General features: G+C 38.4%; 1 protein-coding gene across 1 annotated transcript in view; it reads left to right on the top strand.

Moving 5' to 3' along the window:
* TAF3 (TAF3 RNA polymerase II, TATA box binding protein (TBP)-associated factor, 140kDa) overlaps positions 1-16,010 on the top strand; it is a gene marked incomplete at its 5' end in the record, with an annotated part of 122,883 nt that overhangs the window by 4,123 nt on the left and 102,750 nt on the right. The window contains one exon of the mRNA XM_010853157.1: positions 1,365-1,607. Within this exon, the coding sequence (XP_010851459.1) occupies positions 1,365-1,607 (243 nt within the window). The remainder of the gene's footprint in view (positions 1-1,364; positions 1,608-16,010) is intronic.

Below are 16,010 nucleotides of genomic sequence, written 5' to 3'. Positions count from 1 at the left end.
ACCTCTGTGCAGGGGGGAGGGTGCTGAAAGTGATACTTGAAGACAGTTGCGCTGTCGGTGAAATGCACTAGAGATGCTCTGGGGAGGGCTTGAAGCTGTGATGAGACGGGAAAGTGGGACGGAGTGAAAGGAGAAGTGCCGAAAGCCAGGGCCCACAAGGATGGTGCAGGGGGAAGGACTGGAAGGTCTTGGGCTGAAACTGCACAAATGTGGAGGAATTCAAGAGGATCACATTTTTTTAGAGTGAGAAAAGAATAGTGCTTTTAATAAGGATCAAAGAGTTGAAAATGCCTGCCTGTCATTAAGGGGAAGAACAAGTATTCATTTTATGTATTCTCTCTTTTTTATACATCATAAAAGTAACCTGTACTTGTACAGAAATTCAGACTACCACACTCTTGAAGTTAGATACGAGTCTCATGCTTCAGTTCTTCCCTTCCCCGTCTGCTGCTTTCAGCCCTGTAACCTGTTAAAGTTGAATGTGTATCTTTCCAGAAGTTTTCTGAGTGGGTGTTAGCAAACATGTCTAGTTTTTGCAAACTGTGTATTGTTCTTTTCCATTTTACATCATGATTTAATTTCAGGTAAACTGAATTTGATATGATTATAGGAGATTACAGTAAAAAAAAAGAAGACTATCAGAAATCTGGAACTGGAATTTTCATAGTTTTCAAAGATGTAGAGACCTTAAGTTCTGCTAAGAGCAGGCAGAGAAGGAACCTCCTTTTCTAAAGAGAATCTCACTATATCTAATGCTTTATCGGTTTATCTCTACCCATTTTATATAGTATCTTCTAAATACATTTAAGATGTATATTTAAATTGCCTGTATGGTCTAAGTTGTGTCAACACATTTTCTTAGATTTAAAAAAAAAATTTGATTTAGTGGTATAATCATTCAGCAGATGTTTATGGAATGCCAGCTGTATGCCAACCACTGTTGTAGTTTCCAGCATTGTATCACTAACAGAGAGAAAATGGAATGGACATTTACCTAGCTCAGCATTCTACATATTTGATAAAAAATTATAACAAACATTTACTTTGTGTCAGCCAGTGTTCCAGGTGCCCTTGACCATCTTGAGTTACTTTTGACGTTAGTTCTGTACTGGCTGGTTGTTAGTGTGAATTGTCTGTGGTGTTCTGGCTGGTCATCAGATTGTATTTAAATTAACTTTCTAATATTTAAACAATATGATGTTCTGTTGAAACTCTATTCAACTCTTTCCAATAACTGAGTCCTAAGTATATAGTATATTTGTTTCTGAGCTCCATATTTACCTAATACTTTTTATCTTAATGCCTTAAAAGATATTCATGGAATTTTCTTAAAATAATTTGCTCTGCTTTTGACTTTGTTTCAGATGGCCGGACAGACCCAATTTTGGATGATGTTGGTGAAGCTTTCCAACTCATGGGGGTTAGTCTTCATGAACTAGAAGACTACATCCACAATATTGAACCCGTCACTTTCCCACACCAGATCCCTTCATTTCCTGTTAGCAAGAACAACGTCCTTCAGTTTCCTCAACCCGGAAGTAAAGATGCAGAGGAGAGAAAAGAGTACATCCCTGATTACATGCCACCCATTGTGTCTTCTCAAGAAGGTTTGTGGGGGGTTTTGTTTCTTGCTCATGTATTTGTAACTATTTTAATGGGTTTTTAATCTGCTTAGGTTTTCTAACTGAATTATATAAAATGTTATGCTAACATATAAATTCTGGAAATGCAATAAAAATATTTTAATATTACTTACAGATTGTTCTAACCTTTAAGGCAACAAACTTGTAGTCAGCCTCAGCAGGCAGAGGCCTGGAATCATCAAGGCATCAGTTTCCTTTGTAAACTTTAAGTAGGGGAGAACCAAACGTGACCTCAGAGAGAAGCCTGTCAGGAGACAGAGTAAATGAGAATGGGATATTCGGTAAATGAGAAAAGCTTTGAAGCATAAAATTGGGGTGGTTCTCCCCACTTACTGTAGACGTGAGTTGGATGATACTGGAAACAGTGGGTGAACATTCACTAATATTATGTAGATTTATCTGTATCTTTATGATGAGTAGAAATATTTATGTTTGGTCATACAGAATTTTTATTGCAAAATAATACGTACTCAGGCATAGTCAATCCTTGAAGAGTTCCTTTTTTCCTGCATGATTTTACATGTTGATCTTCTAGGTTCACTAAGATTCTAAAGTGATACATATGTAATTTGTGGTCTGTAATGCAGGTACAGAACATTTTTTCTTGTTAAAAAGCAGAAAAGTTGCAATTTCTTTTTTAAAATTCTAAGACCATAGTTGTGCTTCAGGATAATGCAAATGATGGCAGAAATAGCTTTATAACTTTTTTATTAATGTGCAGTTCGGTGGCTTTAAGTGCATCGGCACCGTTATGCCACCAGCACCGCTGTTCATCTCCAGGACACTTTGGTCTCTAACTCTGTAACCATTGGACAATAACTCCTCATTGCCCCCTCGCCTCAGCCCCTGGCAGCCGTCGTTCTATTTTCTGTCTACAAATTTGACTGCTCTAGGTATTTCATATAAGTGAAATCATATGCATTAATATTTGTCTTTTTTGACTGGCTTATTTCACTTAACAATTCTTAATTTCACTTAACAAATCACTTCCAGATTCATCCATATTGTAGCAAGTGTCAAAATTTCCCTCCTTTTAAAGGCTGAACTATACTTCATTGTGCATATGAAGCCACATTTGTTTTCCATCCATTTTTTGATGGCTGCTTAGGTTGTTTCTACCTTTTGGCTGTTGTGAATAATACTGCTATGAACATTGCAAATACTTGATGCCCTGCTTTTCAGTTCTTTGGGGTCTATACTCAGAAGAGAAATTGCTGGATCATATGGTAATTCTATATTGTTTGAGGAACAGTTTAGACATGGAAAACTATCATAGCTTTCTGGTTTGAGTCCCTTGGAAAAAAACTCTACTTGACAGCTTAGTACTTTTCTACTTAAAGTTCTTAGAGATTCAGTCCTGACTGAAGGCAGCAGTCAGTTTCACCAGTAAATGTGATACAAAGCATGCCTTCAGTAGGTGTTCTTGAACCAGTTCAATTAAGTGTTGTTTGTAGGGTCTTGCCTATAGAAGTTCCTTGTTTGTCCTCCTTTCCTGACTAATGGTACATTAACAGCATGGCTTGGAAATCTTCATACTTGGAAATCAGTCATTCCCAGTGTTCCTCAGTAGCTGCTAAGAATCTGTCTCCTCCCCACCTTTGAATTTATTTGTATTTGTAACCTTTATTACCTTGGAGGCTGTCTTACTCTTTGTAACCCCCTGTGTAAAGGCGTTCTGTTTAAACCCCTCATTCCGTAGTGTCTGTGTTCTTGATCTTAGAAACTTATATTTGTTACAGCTTCTCTAAGCACATATTTACTTTAATAACAAATGAATTTCAGTGTTAACATCATCAAAGGAGGGTTTCTTGGGCTGAGGCCTGGTACTAACTGTTTTGAAAAGAACCCCTCTTCATGAAAGTAGCATTAAGTTAGTCTGTGATGTGTCCTCTTGTACTTTAAGAATAGCCTTTGTATGGCTCTGAAATTTTTTTTAGATGAAATGCCATTTAGAAGTATACCAGTATGCTTAAAATGCTACTTAGAATACACAAAATTTGAAATTGTGCTAAGAAAACGTGAATGGTCATCAAATGCTGGGAGAAAACGGAAGGCATTACATAGGAGGAAACTGAAGGGAAGACACTGTTATGAGTCAGTGGCATATTAGTGATTCTCAGAGTGATTCGTGTATCATCAGCGAGTTAGACACTGGTCAAGTGTAACAGCAAGACTGTGTATGTTATCATTTGGTATGTGTTTGAGCTGGAACTACTGTCTTCTCCATATAAAGAGTTATATAGTCCATTTTCTCTGTGTACTTTGGAGCTTTCTAAATCTGTTTTGTAGTTTTCATATCATTTTGCCTCCCGTTCAACCTCCTGTTTAGTAGTTAGATTGTTTAAATTGTTTTCTTTTTTTTTTTTTTAAATTTGAATTCAGGTTCAATTAATCTCACTTCCTGGTTCACACACAGATTCCTCTGTGGTCATTGCATGGCCTGCATTTATTAATTTGGAGAGTTAATTATTTTTAATATTGTAATAAACCCTAATGAGCTCACTACTCAGAACCAAAGCTAGGACTTTGATTATAGTCTGTGCTTACCTTCTTGTTTCGTTTTTATGGCACTCAAATTATATACAATGAAATTCTCTCAAAGTGATATGGTTATCATGTTTAAATACTGCCAAGGAAACGTAGTTAAGATAGCAGATTTGTACTGGGTAGTGAAGGAGAGTGAAAAATGATTCAGTGGTTTTAGCTACTGACTGCTCTCTGAAATTACAATAGTAAATTTTTGAGTTTCTCTTCTGGATTATTTGAAGCAAAAGAAGAATCCTATGTTATTTGAAGTTTCTGCAATAGAAATTATAAACATTCTAGGAGGAAAATAATGTAAGCCTTGACCACTTCTTTTTCCAGCTAACACTTGTGGATTTTCTAAGGAGCAGAAATATTGCTGATTCATATAATGTGCATATTGTTCATAAGGATATAGTAATGATAGGCAGTACAATAAGGTGCTTATTTAAAACCTTTTATTCAGGGAAAAGAACATAAAATACAGTCTTGGTTACCCAGTTTTTAATACAGCCACACAAGTCAATTAGTAAGTCATTTACAACCTGAAGTCTTTTTTTTCCACTGCACAGCACATTAGAAGGTATCTAGTATTCTGGTTAGTGGTGCACAGTGTGGTACAGATGTGAACAACTTTGATAATAACATCTGTTCACCAGGTTTTTTGTTTTATTTTCCTAAGAGCCACAGGCATGGTCAGACTTTGGTCATAGAATCTTACTAGCAAAGTTCTGTCATGGGGCTACCCTCTTATCAATCTTTCAACCTGCTTCATGTCAAAAAAAGAGTGTGGGGACTCCCTCTGGTGATCCAGTGGTTAAGACTTTGCCTTCCAGTGCAGAGGGTGTGGGTTTGGTCCCTGGTTGGGGAGCTGTAGAAGAAGCCTGGGCTTCATGGAGCCATTTAGCTGTGATGCAGTTTGTTATTCAGTTTGAGTTTGTAGTCTCACAAAGGCACTTTACCTTTCCCAGTGTCATTTCCATCATCTGTAAGGCAGGTATATAATATCTGCCACCAGAGTGGTGGTGAGGACTGAGGGAGAGATTCTGTAAGACATTTATATAAAATAGGACAGTGCGTAACACATAATAACGCATGTTGGTCCCCTTCCCATCTTGCTGCTTCACTCTTGAGGAATTTCCTTTTCCCTTGAAGGACAATATACATTCGAGGAAGTGACTCAACAATAAGAATAAATCTAAAACAGTGTTAATCACATGCTTAGAGGCTAAGGAGACACAGACTTAATAGCTGGGTTGGGGTGTGTGCTTGATGGAGGAGCTCTCTGACTGTCAGCCGTGTGAAGATGGGGTGGGAGAAGATGAGAGACGAATTCCTACCTGTTATAACTGATTATGTGTTTACAAGTGAAACCTCTTTGAAAGGATATTATAAATGCACATCCTGCACACACTGTTACAGTTCTGATGGCCAGTACCCAGTGTGTTTTACCCAAGAACACTGCCCACATGCCAGCCCACCGTATGTATTTTCAGATTCACAACAGTAACATATTTTTCTTTCCTGTTTTATTTGCCAAGGAATGCGTGAAAAATAGCATTCTCTTTCAGAGTCATTGTTCGGTTCTCAAAAGTATGGTCAGTAAATCACTGGTCTTCTAGGTGATCTGTTGATTGGTCCATAATATTTGAGAAGGAAAAAAGAAACCATTTATTTTGCTTTACTTATTGCAGGAAACTTAACAACCTCAAACTAGGAAACTTGGTCAAGATACTATGATGTTGCTACTTTTAGGGCTTTAAAATTTTTTAAGTTAACTTTCTTTAAATAGATTTAGATTTATAGGAAAATCCTGTACCCAGTTTCATGTAATATTAATATATTACTGTGGGATGTTTGTTATGGTTAATGAACCAATGTTGATACATTATTATTATGCATTATTAATGTCCATTATCTTTACTTTTTACCTAATACCCTTTTTCTGTTCCATCCATATCGTGTGCCGTGTCTTCTTAGGCTCTTGTTGACTCTGACAGATATCAAACTTTCCATTTCTGATGACCATGACAGTTTTGAGGAGTATTGGTCAGAGGTATATAGGTGCCCCTCTGTTGGAATTTGTCAGGCTTTTCTCATGATTGCATTGGAGTGACAGGTTTTGGGTGAGGAAGACCACAGTTGGGAAGTGCCATTTTCATCGTATTAAAGGTGCATCCTATCAACACGATTGATCACTGTTGATGCTGACCTTGGTCGTGTGGCAGAGGTAGTGTTTCTCGGTTTATCCATTCTGAAGGTACCCTCTTTTCCCTCTTCCCACACTGTCACCTTTGGAAGGAATCCCCTGTGCGTAGACAGCTGTTAAGGAGTAGGGAGTTATACTTTCCCCCTTTAAAGGTGGAGTATTTCCACAAATTAAACTCTTCTGCAGAAATCATTTGAAATTCTTCTGCATTTGTCTCTTCTCTCCCAGGGCTTATTTTATGAAGCACTTTCAAAAATAAACATTTATAGGTTCAAAATAATTTTTAAAAGTAACACAATCATGTTGGGAAAAAAAAATACTGTCCAAGTATATTCAGTATAAAACGAAAGGTCTTCCTCGTCTTCCTCATACTCTCATTCGCCAAGAGTAATGTGTTTAAGGTGTGAATCCTATGTCTCTTAATAGGAAATGTTTTGACTCAAGGGTGTGTGTCCAGGTCAGTTCCTACCATTTGTCTCTCAAGCTGCTTCTATGTCTTCCTCCGTCCTTCTCTTGAAGTCGCTCTCATTGAGATCACAAAGTACCACCTGACTGGTTGACTTAAGGCAGTGTTTATCCTTATTTACTGATGTATTTTTTTTGAGGAGTGGGTATAGCTTAGTGAATTATTACAAAGCAAATACCTTTATAAAGGGCTTCCTTGGTGGCTCAGTGGTAAAGAATCTGTCTGCCAATTCAGGAGATGCAGGTTCGATTGCTGGGTTGGGAAGATCCCCTGGAGAAGGGAGTGGCTACTCACTTTAGTATTCTTGCCTGGAGAATCCCATGGACAGAGGAGCCTGGCGGGCTATAGTCCATGGGGTCGCAAAGAGTCGGCTTAGTCGGCTTAGCAACTAAACAACAAGCAAATACCTTTTAACCACCTCCCATTTCAGTACCCAGAACTTTACCAACCACTCCAGAGCCCCGCTGTGTGCCCACCCCTATCTTTTCCACTCTTCTCGCTTTATTATAGGGAATGCTGCTGCTGCTGCTGCTGCTAAGTCACTTCAGTTGTGTCCGACTCTGTGCGACCCCAGAGACGACAGCCCACCAGGCTTCCCCGTCCCTGGGATTCTCCAGGCAAGAACACTGGAGTGGCTTGCCATTTCCTTCTCCAATGCATGAAAGTGAAAAGTGAAAGTGAAGTCGCTCAGTCATGTCCGACTCTAGAGACCCCATGGACTGCAGCCCACCAGGCTCCTCCGTCCATGGGATTTTCCAGGCAAGAGTACTGGAGTGGGGTGCCATTGAATACTGCTTTGTTTTTCTTAATAGTTTTATCAGTCAAACGTGTATCCCTAGATGCTTTAATTTCCTTTCACATCTACCACGGGTTTTTTTTGGTTTTTTTTACTTCTCGTATCTTTTAAGTTTCTTTTAATCTCCAGGCCCACTTCTAATTCCCTGCCCCCGCCTACTCCCTTTTCCCCCTTACAATGCATTGTATTTGTTGAGAAGCCTGGAGTGTTGGACGTTAGGATTTCCCACGGTCTGGATTTGCTATGTACTGTGTACTATCAGTGGTGCAGTTCACTGTGTTCTTTGAAATTGGCAGCAAGGATCTGTAAGGACTGATAAGACTTTGTTTCCCTGCCTCTGGCAAGACAGGTGTGGGTTTGTACCTATAGTGTAAGTTTTTGAGTTAGAGTTTTAAAATATATGGGTGTCTCCAGCTTTGCATTCAGCCCTTAAGTAGAGGTGCATATATTTCAGAGTGGAGAGTAGAGGTTCCAGCACACACAGCTGTGATGGACTCCACTTTACACTGGACCAGGCCAGGATTCTAACGGAGAAGGCAATGGCACCCCACTCCAGTACTCTTGGCCTGGAAAATCCCATGGATGGAGGAGCCTGGTGGGCTGCAGTCCATGGGGTCGCTAGGAGTCGGACACGACTGAGCGACTTCACTTTCACTTTTCACTTTCACGCAATGGAGAAGGAAATGCAACCCACTCCAGTGTTCTTGCCTGGAGAATCCCAGGGACGGGGGAGCCTGGTGGGCTGCCGTCTATGGGGTCGCACAGAGTTGGACACGACTGAAGCGACTTAGCAGCAGCAGCAGGCCAGGATTCTCTTCCTGGTTGGAATGTTTTTCCTTTAAGCTTTCGGGATTTATGAAAATAAGAGCACGCTTGCAATATTAAAGTAGTTTCTGTGCTTCTAAATAAGCAAAGTATCTAATGCCTTAGGAAAGTAATTAAGTATTAGATTCTTAATTAGAAAGTATCTAATTAAGAATCTAATTAAGCATTTGGTATTTTACATACCTTAACCACCACATTTGTCTGTTTCTCCCTTCCATGATAGAAAAATATTTTGTTGATTTTAATAAAATTTTAGAAATTTCAGAAGTTTCTAATATCCACAGTTAGATTTCTTGGAAAATTTCCCATACGTAGCAGAGGGAAAGCTTGAGAGGTGAATAGGGCAATAGACGTTACACGGCTGACTTGGACTAAGACCCCAGTGTGAGTGCTTTTGTTGTAAATTAGGATTTATTCTCTCTTGCTTTGTTGAATTTGAATCTTATCTGGAACAGTGCAGTAATTGCATTTTATTTAACTAATTAGCTGCTATGGCTGCATGGAGCTTTTCTGTTTCGGATAGAATAATACCAAGTTATTTGCTTCACTTAAAATGGTGGTATATAGATCTTGTACCATTGGTGCTAAAGAAAATTCAGAATCGTATTTTCATTTATTTAACAAATAGCTATGAAGAGCCTACTGTCTGCCAGGCACACTGGTTATTTCAGGAGATACAGGGGTGTGTCTCCAGAAAGAGCCAGCTTTGCCTTCCTAGAGTTTCTAATCTAAGAGGGTGTGGGAGAAAGACTAGAGTAATATTTATGTATGATTTCAAATTATGATTTAAATTATGATTTCAAATTATGCTGTTAAGGAATGAAGGACTTGATGACTGTGTTTTAAGTGGCCAGGATACGGTGATGGTGAGGGTGGAGGGTGGCTTTGAGAGAGAAGAGTCTGGGTGGAACTTGGTCATCCAAGGGGGAAGTGATGGGGCCTGGATTCTGACTCGTGACTCCATCAGAGGAAGGACCATTTTATTTCTGGTGGAGACTTTAAATTCTGCAGTCTAAATAAGAATATTGGTTCTTTTTTCCTGTGAAAGGGCTTACAGTTCAGTAGGTGGCACTCTTTCCTTTTCTGTAAGTGTTTGATATCCAATTAAATGCCCCCCAAAGTTTTTAAAGTCTTAAGAAAAAGCATATAACTTAAACCGTAGGTGGCTTGTTTTAGAAAGAAAATAGCATTGTTAATAATTTATTGTCTCTGGAACTTTGTTAGAGCAGTTATACATGAATATATTTACTATTTGTTTTCTTTAAGGAAACTTTTGTATTTGGCCAAGATTCCTTTTTATCATTTAGCAATATCATTATCCTTCCTGAAACTCCAGCTTTTCTTTTCAAAAATTTTAAATTATCTGTATCTACCTTTCTCTCTGTTTTGATTTTTAAACATCTTCAAAGTCCCATTAGTAGATACTTTTAGTGTGGGCATATTTTCCCCATTTTCACTTTCCCCTTATGTGTCCACCCATTTTCCATTTATGAAGAGAAGTTTTGGTTAATTGACATAGTTAATACAATTTGTATCCTGTGGTTTGAAAATTGTGTAAATCTTAATTATGTTGAATTGGTTCACAGTGCTTTTCAGGTTTACTGTATCCTTCTACTTCTCTATATATTCATTCTGTTAATTTTTGAAAGTCTGATATTAAAACTCCAACTAAAAATCTTAATTTATCTATTTAAAAATAATTGTTAATATAGAGTGGAACTATATGTAACCTTGTTCTGTATTTTCCAAGTCTCCTGTAAATGTGTTATCATACTTTCATAATTTAAAAAAATAAAAATTAAAGCTCTCTAATAGAGGCCTGAAAAAAACTTCTTAATTCAACATTATTTATATTCTGCTTTTAAACTTAACATTCTGTCATCTTTTTTCCTAGTTCCTATTTTTATATTTACTTTTTTTTTTTAAAGAATGTACCATAATTTACTCAACCAATCTCTTTAATTTTAGAGACTTTTACTGTTTTTAAGTATTATAATTTTGTCTCAAGTGTCTTTGTACATATTTTTCTTTTATATTATTTTTTATGATAAATTCACAAGGGAGGAGTTCTTAAATCGAAGGTATACACACATGTATGGCTTTTGGTATTGCACACTGCTTTCCAAAAGAAGTTACCATTTTATGATACTTTTATGATCATCATTTTATGATGATTTTTGTGGTTTGACCATACCAGTATGCTAGACATCTCACTGGAATTGAATTTCAAAGTCTATTTTTAAAAATCTAGATTAAAATACATTTGTATTAATGTATTTAAAATGGCGGGGGACACTTCTGTTTTTAGGTAAAAATTGGGAACTAAAAAAAATAGTCTCGGACTGGAGCGTGGTTATGTAACATGTTAACAACTGTTCCTGTGATGTGGCCCTCAAACTGTGTGTGTGTTTACCTGTGCCATTTAACATAGCTTAATTACAGCATGAAATTTTATATACTGTGCTTTCTCATTTAATAATTCACCTACTATGTGCTAGCCATCAAATAGTTTTTATTTGGAGACAGTGGCAGATGTGGGCGTGAACAGGAAATGTATACGGTAGATTCAGAGGACTTGGTGTGGGTTTGTCATTCTGTCGTTGTGTTAGAAGTGTGGAGATGCTGCGGGTTTGTTAGAGATTTTGATTTGTGGTGCTTACTTGGTGAATATCTTTGAGTATCTGCCCCATAGCAGTTAGCTGTTCAGCTGTAGAGTGATGGTTGAGAGGTCTCGTCTGAGATGAAAGATGAAGAGTATTACTTATTCCATGTTGCTGGATAGTCTTTATAACCATCATTTTATTTTATTTATAAATTTTTTTGGCTGCACCACAGGTTTGTGGGATTTTTAGTTCCCCAACCAGAGATCGAACCCAGGCCCTACTCAGTAAGGGCGTGGAGCCCTAACCACGGAACCACCTGGGAGTTCCCTTTAACTGTCATTTTAAGTGACTGTGTGATGTGACACCCCTTAGTCTTGAAGATTTAGGCCTCTTCTAAGTTTTAACTTACATGAATATCACTGTAATACATGCTTTTATTCATACAGTTTTCACAGTATTTCAGATTATTTCTGATTGACTTTTGAAAATTTGATTACTGAGTTAAGACTATGAAGTTAAAAAATTTTGATGAAATTCCTCTAAAAATATTGTATTAATTTACAGTACTACTAGTAATATGAAATATCCATTTTATTCCATCTTTCATTTAAAACAGTGTTTCTAACTTAATAGGTGATATTATGTACACTTAAAATTTTTAATTATTCTGGTATTAACATTTAACACAATTTGAGAAAAAGTATTCTTAACCTTTGGGGTATTTTTAGAATTGATTAGCTCCAATTTTTGGTTTTGAGTTTTGAGCAGTTCTTTTTATTTGGAAGGATTGGCATTTCATGGTTTTTATTCTTTCTTAGAGGTTGTCAAAAGCACAAAGAGAAAATTTATTTAGTTTTTTAGTTGAATAAACCTCCTTCTGCCTTGCCATTACCATAGGGGTCCATTGCACCCTTACATAAATTTAAGTTACAATATGGGATCTTATGGATCATGTTTTCTGTATCTTGAAACATCTTGCTATTTAGTCATCATAGGTGTTATTTTATTATGACTCATCATTACTCATCAGTTATTCCAAAATATGCTTAAAAATGGAGGAATATGAAATGCAAATATGCGAGTAAAATGGAAGAATGATGAAATCACCTAGATAAGGATGATCCAATAGTGAAATAAGTTGTCACTTTTCATTTTTCTAATTTTGGGGCCATTTTCTAATTCTGTATTCTGTTTCAAGAATGTAATTAAGAAGACTGGAAGCGTCGTTCTAGCCGACTTTCAGGTTTAATTGAACACAGTTGAAAGTGCAAAATTTTTCATTTTCCATTTGGAAAAGAAGAAACTAACATTTCATAATTATTAGACAAATCAGAAATAAATGCAGAGCTAGCAACATTTTTTGCCTTGTTTTCATTCTCCTTATACTTATATTTCTGCAAATTATGTGTAAAATGGCTTAAAAATATGAAGGTTCCACTGAGCCAAGATGTCAAATGGTAATTGTTATTTTTCCTGCTATCCTGAGGGTGAAAGTAAGAAACATTTGTCGGATTTAATGGTGCTATTACATTTGAACACTTCTCTTTAGTGTACGGCCCTAATTATGTCTTGACAGACACAATTGGGAATAGTTAGAAGGAACCAGTAGTTCTGGGCCAATCAGCAGTGGAAAGGAAATCTCAGGAAGTCCCAGGGCCACAGTAGAGGAGAAAACTCACTTTTCATTTCCTCTCCTGTACAGCGTGTTCAGATTAACTTTAAAGGGGCCTGAGCTGTAGGTGGGAAGATTCTGTCTGCAGTCGAGTGTTACCTGTGTGTTGGGGCCCCTCTCAGCAGGCATCGAGTCGTCAGTGCACAGACCTTGCCAGGTCCCCTGAGAACTGCTTCATATCCTATTGCATTCAGTATGAAACAGGGATACACTTAGTTTTGCATTTAAAGGGGTTCTGAAAGTTCAACCTCCAGTGAAGGCTGGCAGTGAATTCATTATTATTAAAGCTGCTTTGTTGGGAAGAAAAGGATCGTTTAGAACTGTCCTCTTTGGTGTTACCAAAAATGCTCTGGGAAATTTTTTTTTTTTTTTAATGGCAAAGAATTCTGTATCTTTACATGTCTATATGGTACACATCGTATGTCTTCTTACAAATACTGTGCAATTGTTGCACCCGCCAAAGTGGTGTTTAACCCGCCATGGCCTCGGAACCTATCAGTATACACGTGTTTATAGTTTAACAATGGAGAAGGCAATGGCACCCCACTCCAGAACTCTTGCCTAGAAAATCCCATGGATAGAGGAGCCTGGAAGGCTGCAGTCCATGGGGTCGCTGAGGGTCGGACACGACTGAGCGACTTCACTTTCACTTTTCACTTTCATGCGTTGGAGAAGGAAATGGTAACCCACTCTAGTGTTATTGCCTGGAGAATCCCAGGGATGGGGAAGCCTGGTGGGCTGCCGTCTCTGGGGTCGCACAGAGTCAGACACGACTGAAGTGACTTAGCAGCATAGTTTAACAAATGTTCAAGGTTTCCACAGATATTCATGGCAGGGTTTGTTCTTTCTTGAGACCTTTTTTTTCAACCTTGTCTTTCTAAATTTTAGTAGCAAAAAGGTGAAACATGGTGAGTTTATATCAGACTTTGAGGGACAAGGGCCTGAAGGCTGGATTTGATGGAACTTGGCGAGAAACAGCAGCACTTAGATGCCCTGAGTGAGGTGCCACACATTCTTCTCAGGGTCTTCCACATACTGCCTTATTTCATCCTCATCATAGCCCTGCCTGAGGATTAAGAGCTGGTGTTGGTCCTTCTTCTGCAGACGAGCAAACCGAGGTGTGAGGGTGGTAGGGAACTTTTAAGATCACACACTAGCAACTGGGAGATCCAAAGTCTGACTCCAAAGGGCTAGTTTTTTTGTTTGTTTCTTTAAGTTACTTGAGCTCATTTTTTTATGCTTAAATTGTATTACTGTGATGTTCCCATTTATAAGGTTCAAATATCCATAATGAAGCTTTTGGTTACTTTATGCCACTGATTTAACCCTGTTGATTGTGGACTTCTGGGAAGACTTGAGGTTATTGTCTGAGTTGCCTGAAGCATCCTATGTAGGCTAAGTAAAAGAACTTATATGAACATATAATGTAACTCTATTTTTAGTTTGTAGAACAGTTGTTGTGGTTAATAGCATACAATTTCATTTAGTTCATAGTCTTTTGTTATTATGTATTTCCCTAAGTGGGCTCTCCAGGTGGCTCAGTGGTTTAGAATCTACCTGCAGTGCAGGAGATGTAGGAAATGTAAGTCCAATCCCTGGATTGGGAAGATGCCCTGCAGTAGGAATAGCAACCTGCTCCAGTATTCCTGCCTGGAGAATCCCATGGATAGGAGCCTGGTGGGCTACAGTCCACGGGATTGAAGAGAGGCAGACACGACTGAGCACATACGCACGCATTTCCCTAATTAGTGTATGCTAACATTACAGCTGTGTTGTGGGCATTCATGATACCTTTGTTATTAAAAAGGAGGGCATTATTTAGACATGATTGGGAACCATCAAGCAACTGCCTTCAGAATCCACATCTCCTGATGAGTCCTGCCTGGGCCAGGGTGAATTGCTCAGCTGACAGTGAAACCGGGTGTTTGCAGGGATGTTCTTGTAGATTACATCTTTACAGTGTTTTAGTTGAGAAGTACACCTGATGGTTACTACTCCTTTCATTGATTTGCTCTCATGAATGAGAGCATTCATTATATTTGGGAATTGTAGGGCAACTCATGCTATTAATTTAGGGAAGTCACGTTGGAGGCAATATCCATACCAGACATTAATTTAAAGTTAAAAATGGATACTATTTAAAATATTGACCTTGTAATACATATTATGTAATACATAAAACACGACCTTGTAGTACATTCAGCATGTACTTAGTGACTGTGTGTGCCAGTGAACAAAGAAAATACATATGAGCAGAACAGACAGCAGTTTTCGTCCTTGTAGATTTTATACTTTCGGTTCAGTTCAGTTGCTCAGTCGTGTCCGACTGTTTGCTACCCCATGGACTCCAGCACACCAGGCCTCCCTGTCCATCACCAACTCCCAGAGTTTACTCAGACTCATGTCCATTGAGTCGGTGATGCCATCCAACCATCTCATCGTCTGTCATCCCCTTCTCCTCCCTCCTTCAATCTTTCGAAGCATCAGGGTATTTTCAAATGAGTCGGTTCTTCGCATCAGGTTTCAGCTTCAACATCAGTCCTTCCAGTGAACACCCAGGACTGATTTCTTTTAGGATTGACTGCTTTGATCTTCTTGCAGTCCAAGGGACCTCTCAAGAGTCTTCTCCAACACCACTGTTCAAAAGCATCAATTATTCCGCGCTCAGCTTTCTTTATAGTCCAACTCTCATATCCATACATGACTACTGGAAAAACCAGGGCCTTAACTAGATGGACCTTAGTTGGCAAAGTAATGTCTCTGCTTTTTAATATGCTGCTTAGGTTGTTCATAACTTTTCTCCTAAGGAGCAAACGTCTTTTAATTTCATGGCTGCAGTCACCATCTGCAGTGATTTTGGAGCCCCAAAAAATAAAGTCTGTCACTGTTTCCACTGTTTCCCCATCTATTTGCCATAAAGTGATGGGACCAGATACCATGATCTTAGTTTTCTCAGTGTTGAGCTTTAAGCCAACTTTTTCACTCTTCGTCTTTTACTTTCATCAACAGGCTCTTTAGTTCTTTGCTTTCTGCCATGAGGATGGTGTCATCTGCACATCTGAGATTATTGATATTTCTTCCAGCAATCTTGATTCCAGCTTGTGCTTCCTCCAGCCCAGCATTTCTCATGATGTACTCTGCATATGTTAAATAAGCATGGTGACCATATACAGCCTTGAAGAACTCCTTTCCCAATTTGGAACCAGTCTGTTGTTCCATGTCTAGTTCTAACTGTTGCTTCCTGACCTGCATACAGGTTTCTCAGGATGCAGG

The sequence above is a fragment of the Bison bison genome, unplaced genomic scaffold (assembly GCF_000754665.1).
Source record: "Bison bison bison isolate TAMUID 2011002044 unplaced genomic scaffold, Bison_UMD1.0 scf7180017864323, whole genome shotgun sequence".
Taxonomy (NCBI): domain Eukaryota; kingdom Metazoa; phylum Chordata; class Mammalia; order Artiodactyla; family Bovidae; genus Bison; species Bison bison.
Note: the sequence above shows the minus strand (reverse complement) of the source record. Positions and strands in the feature narration are given on the sequence as shown.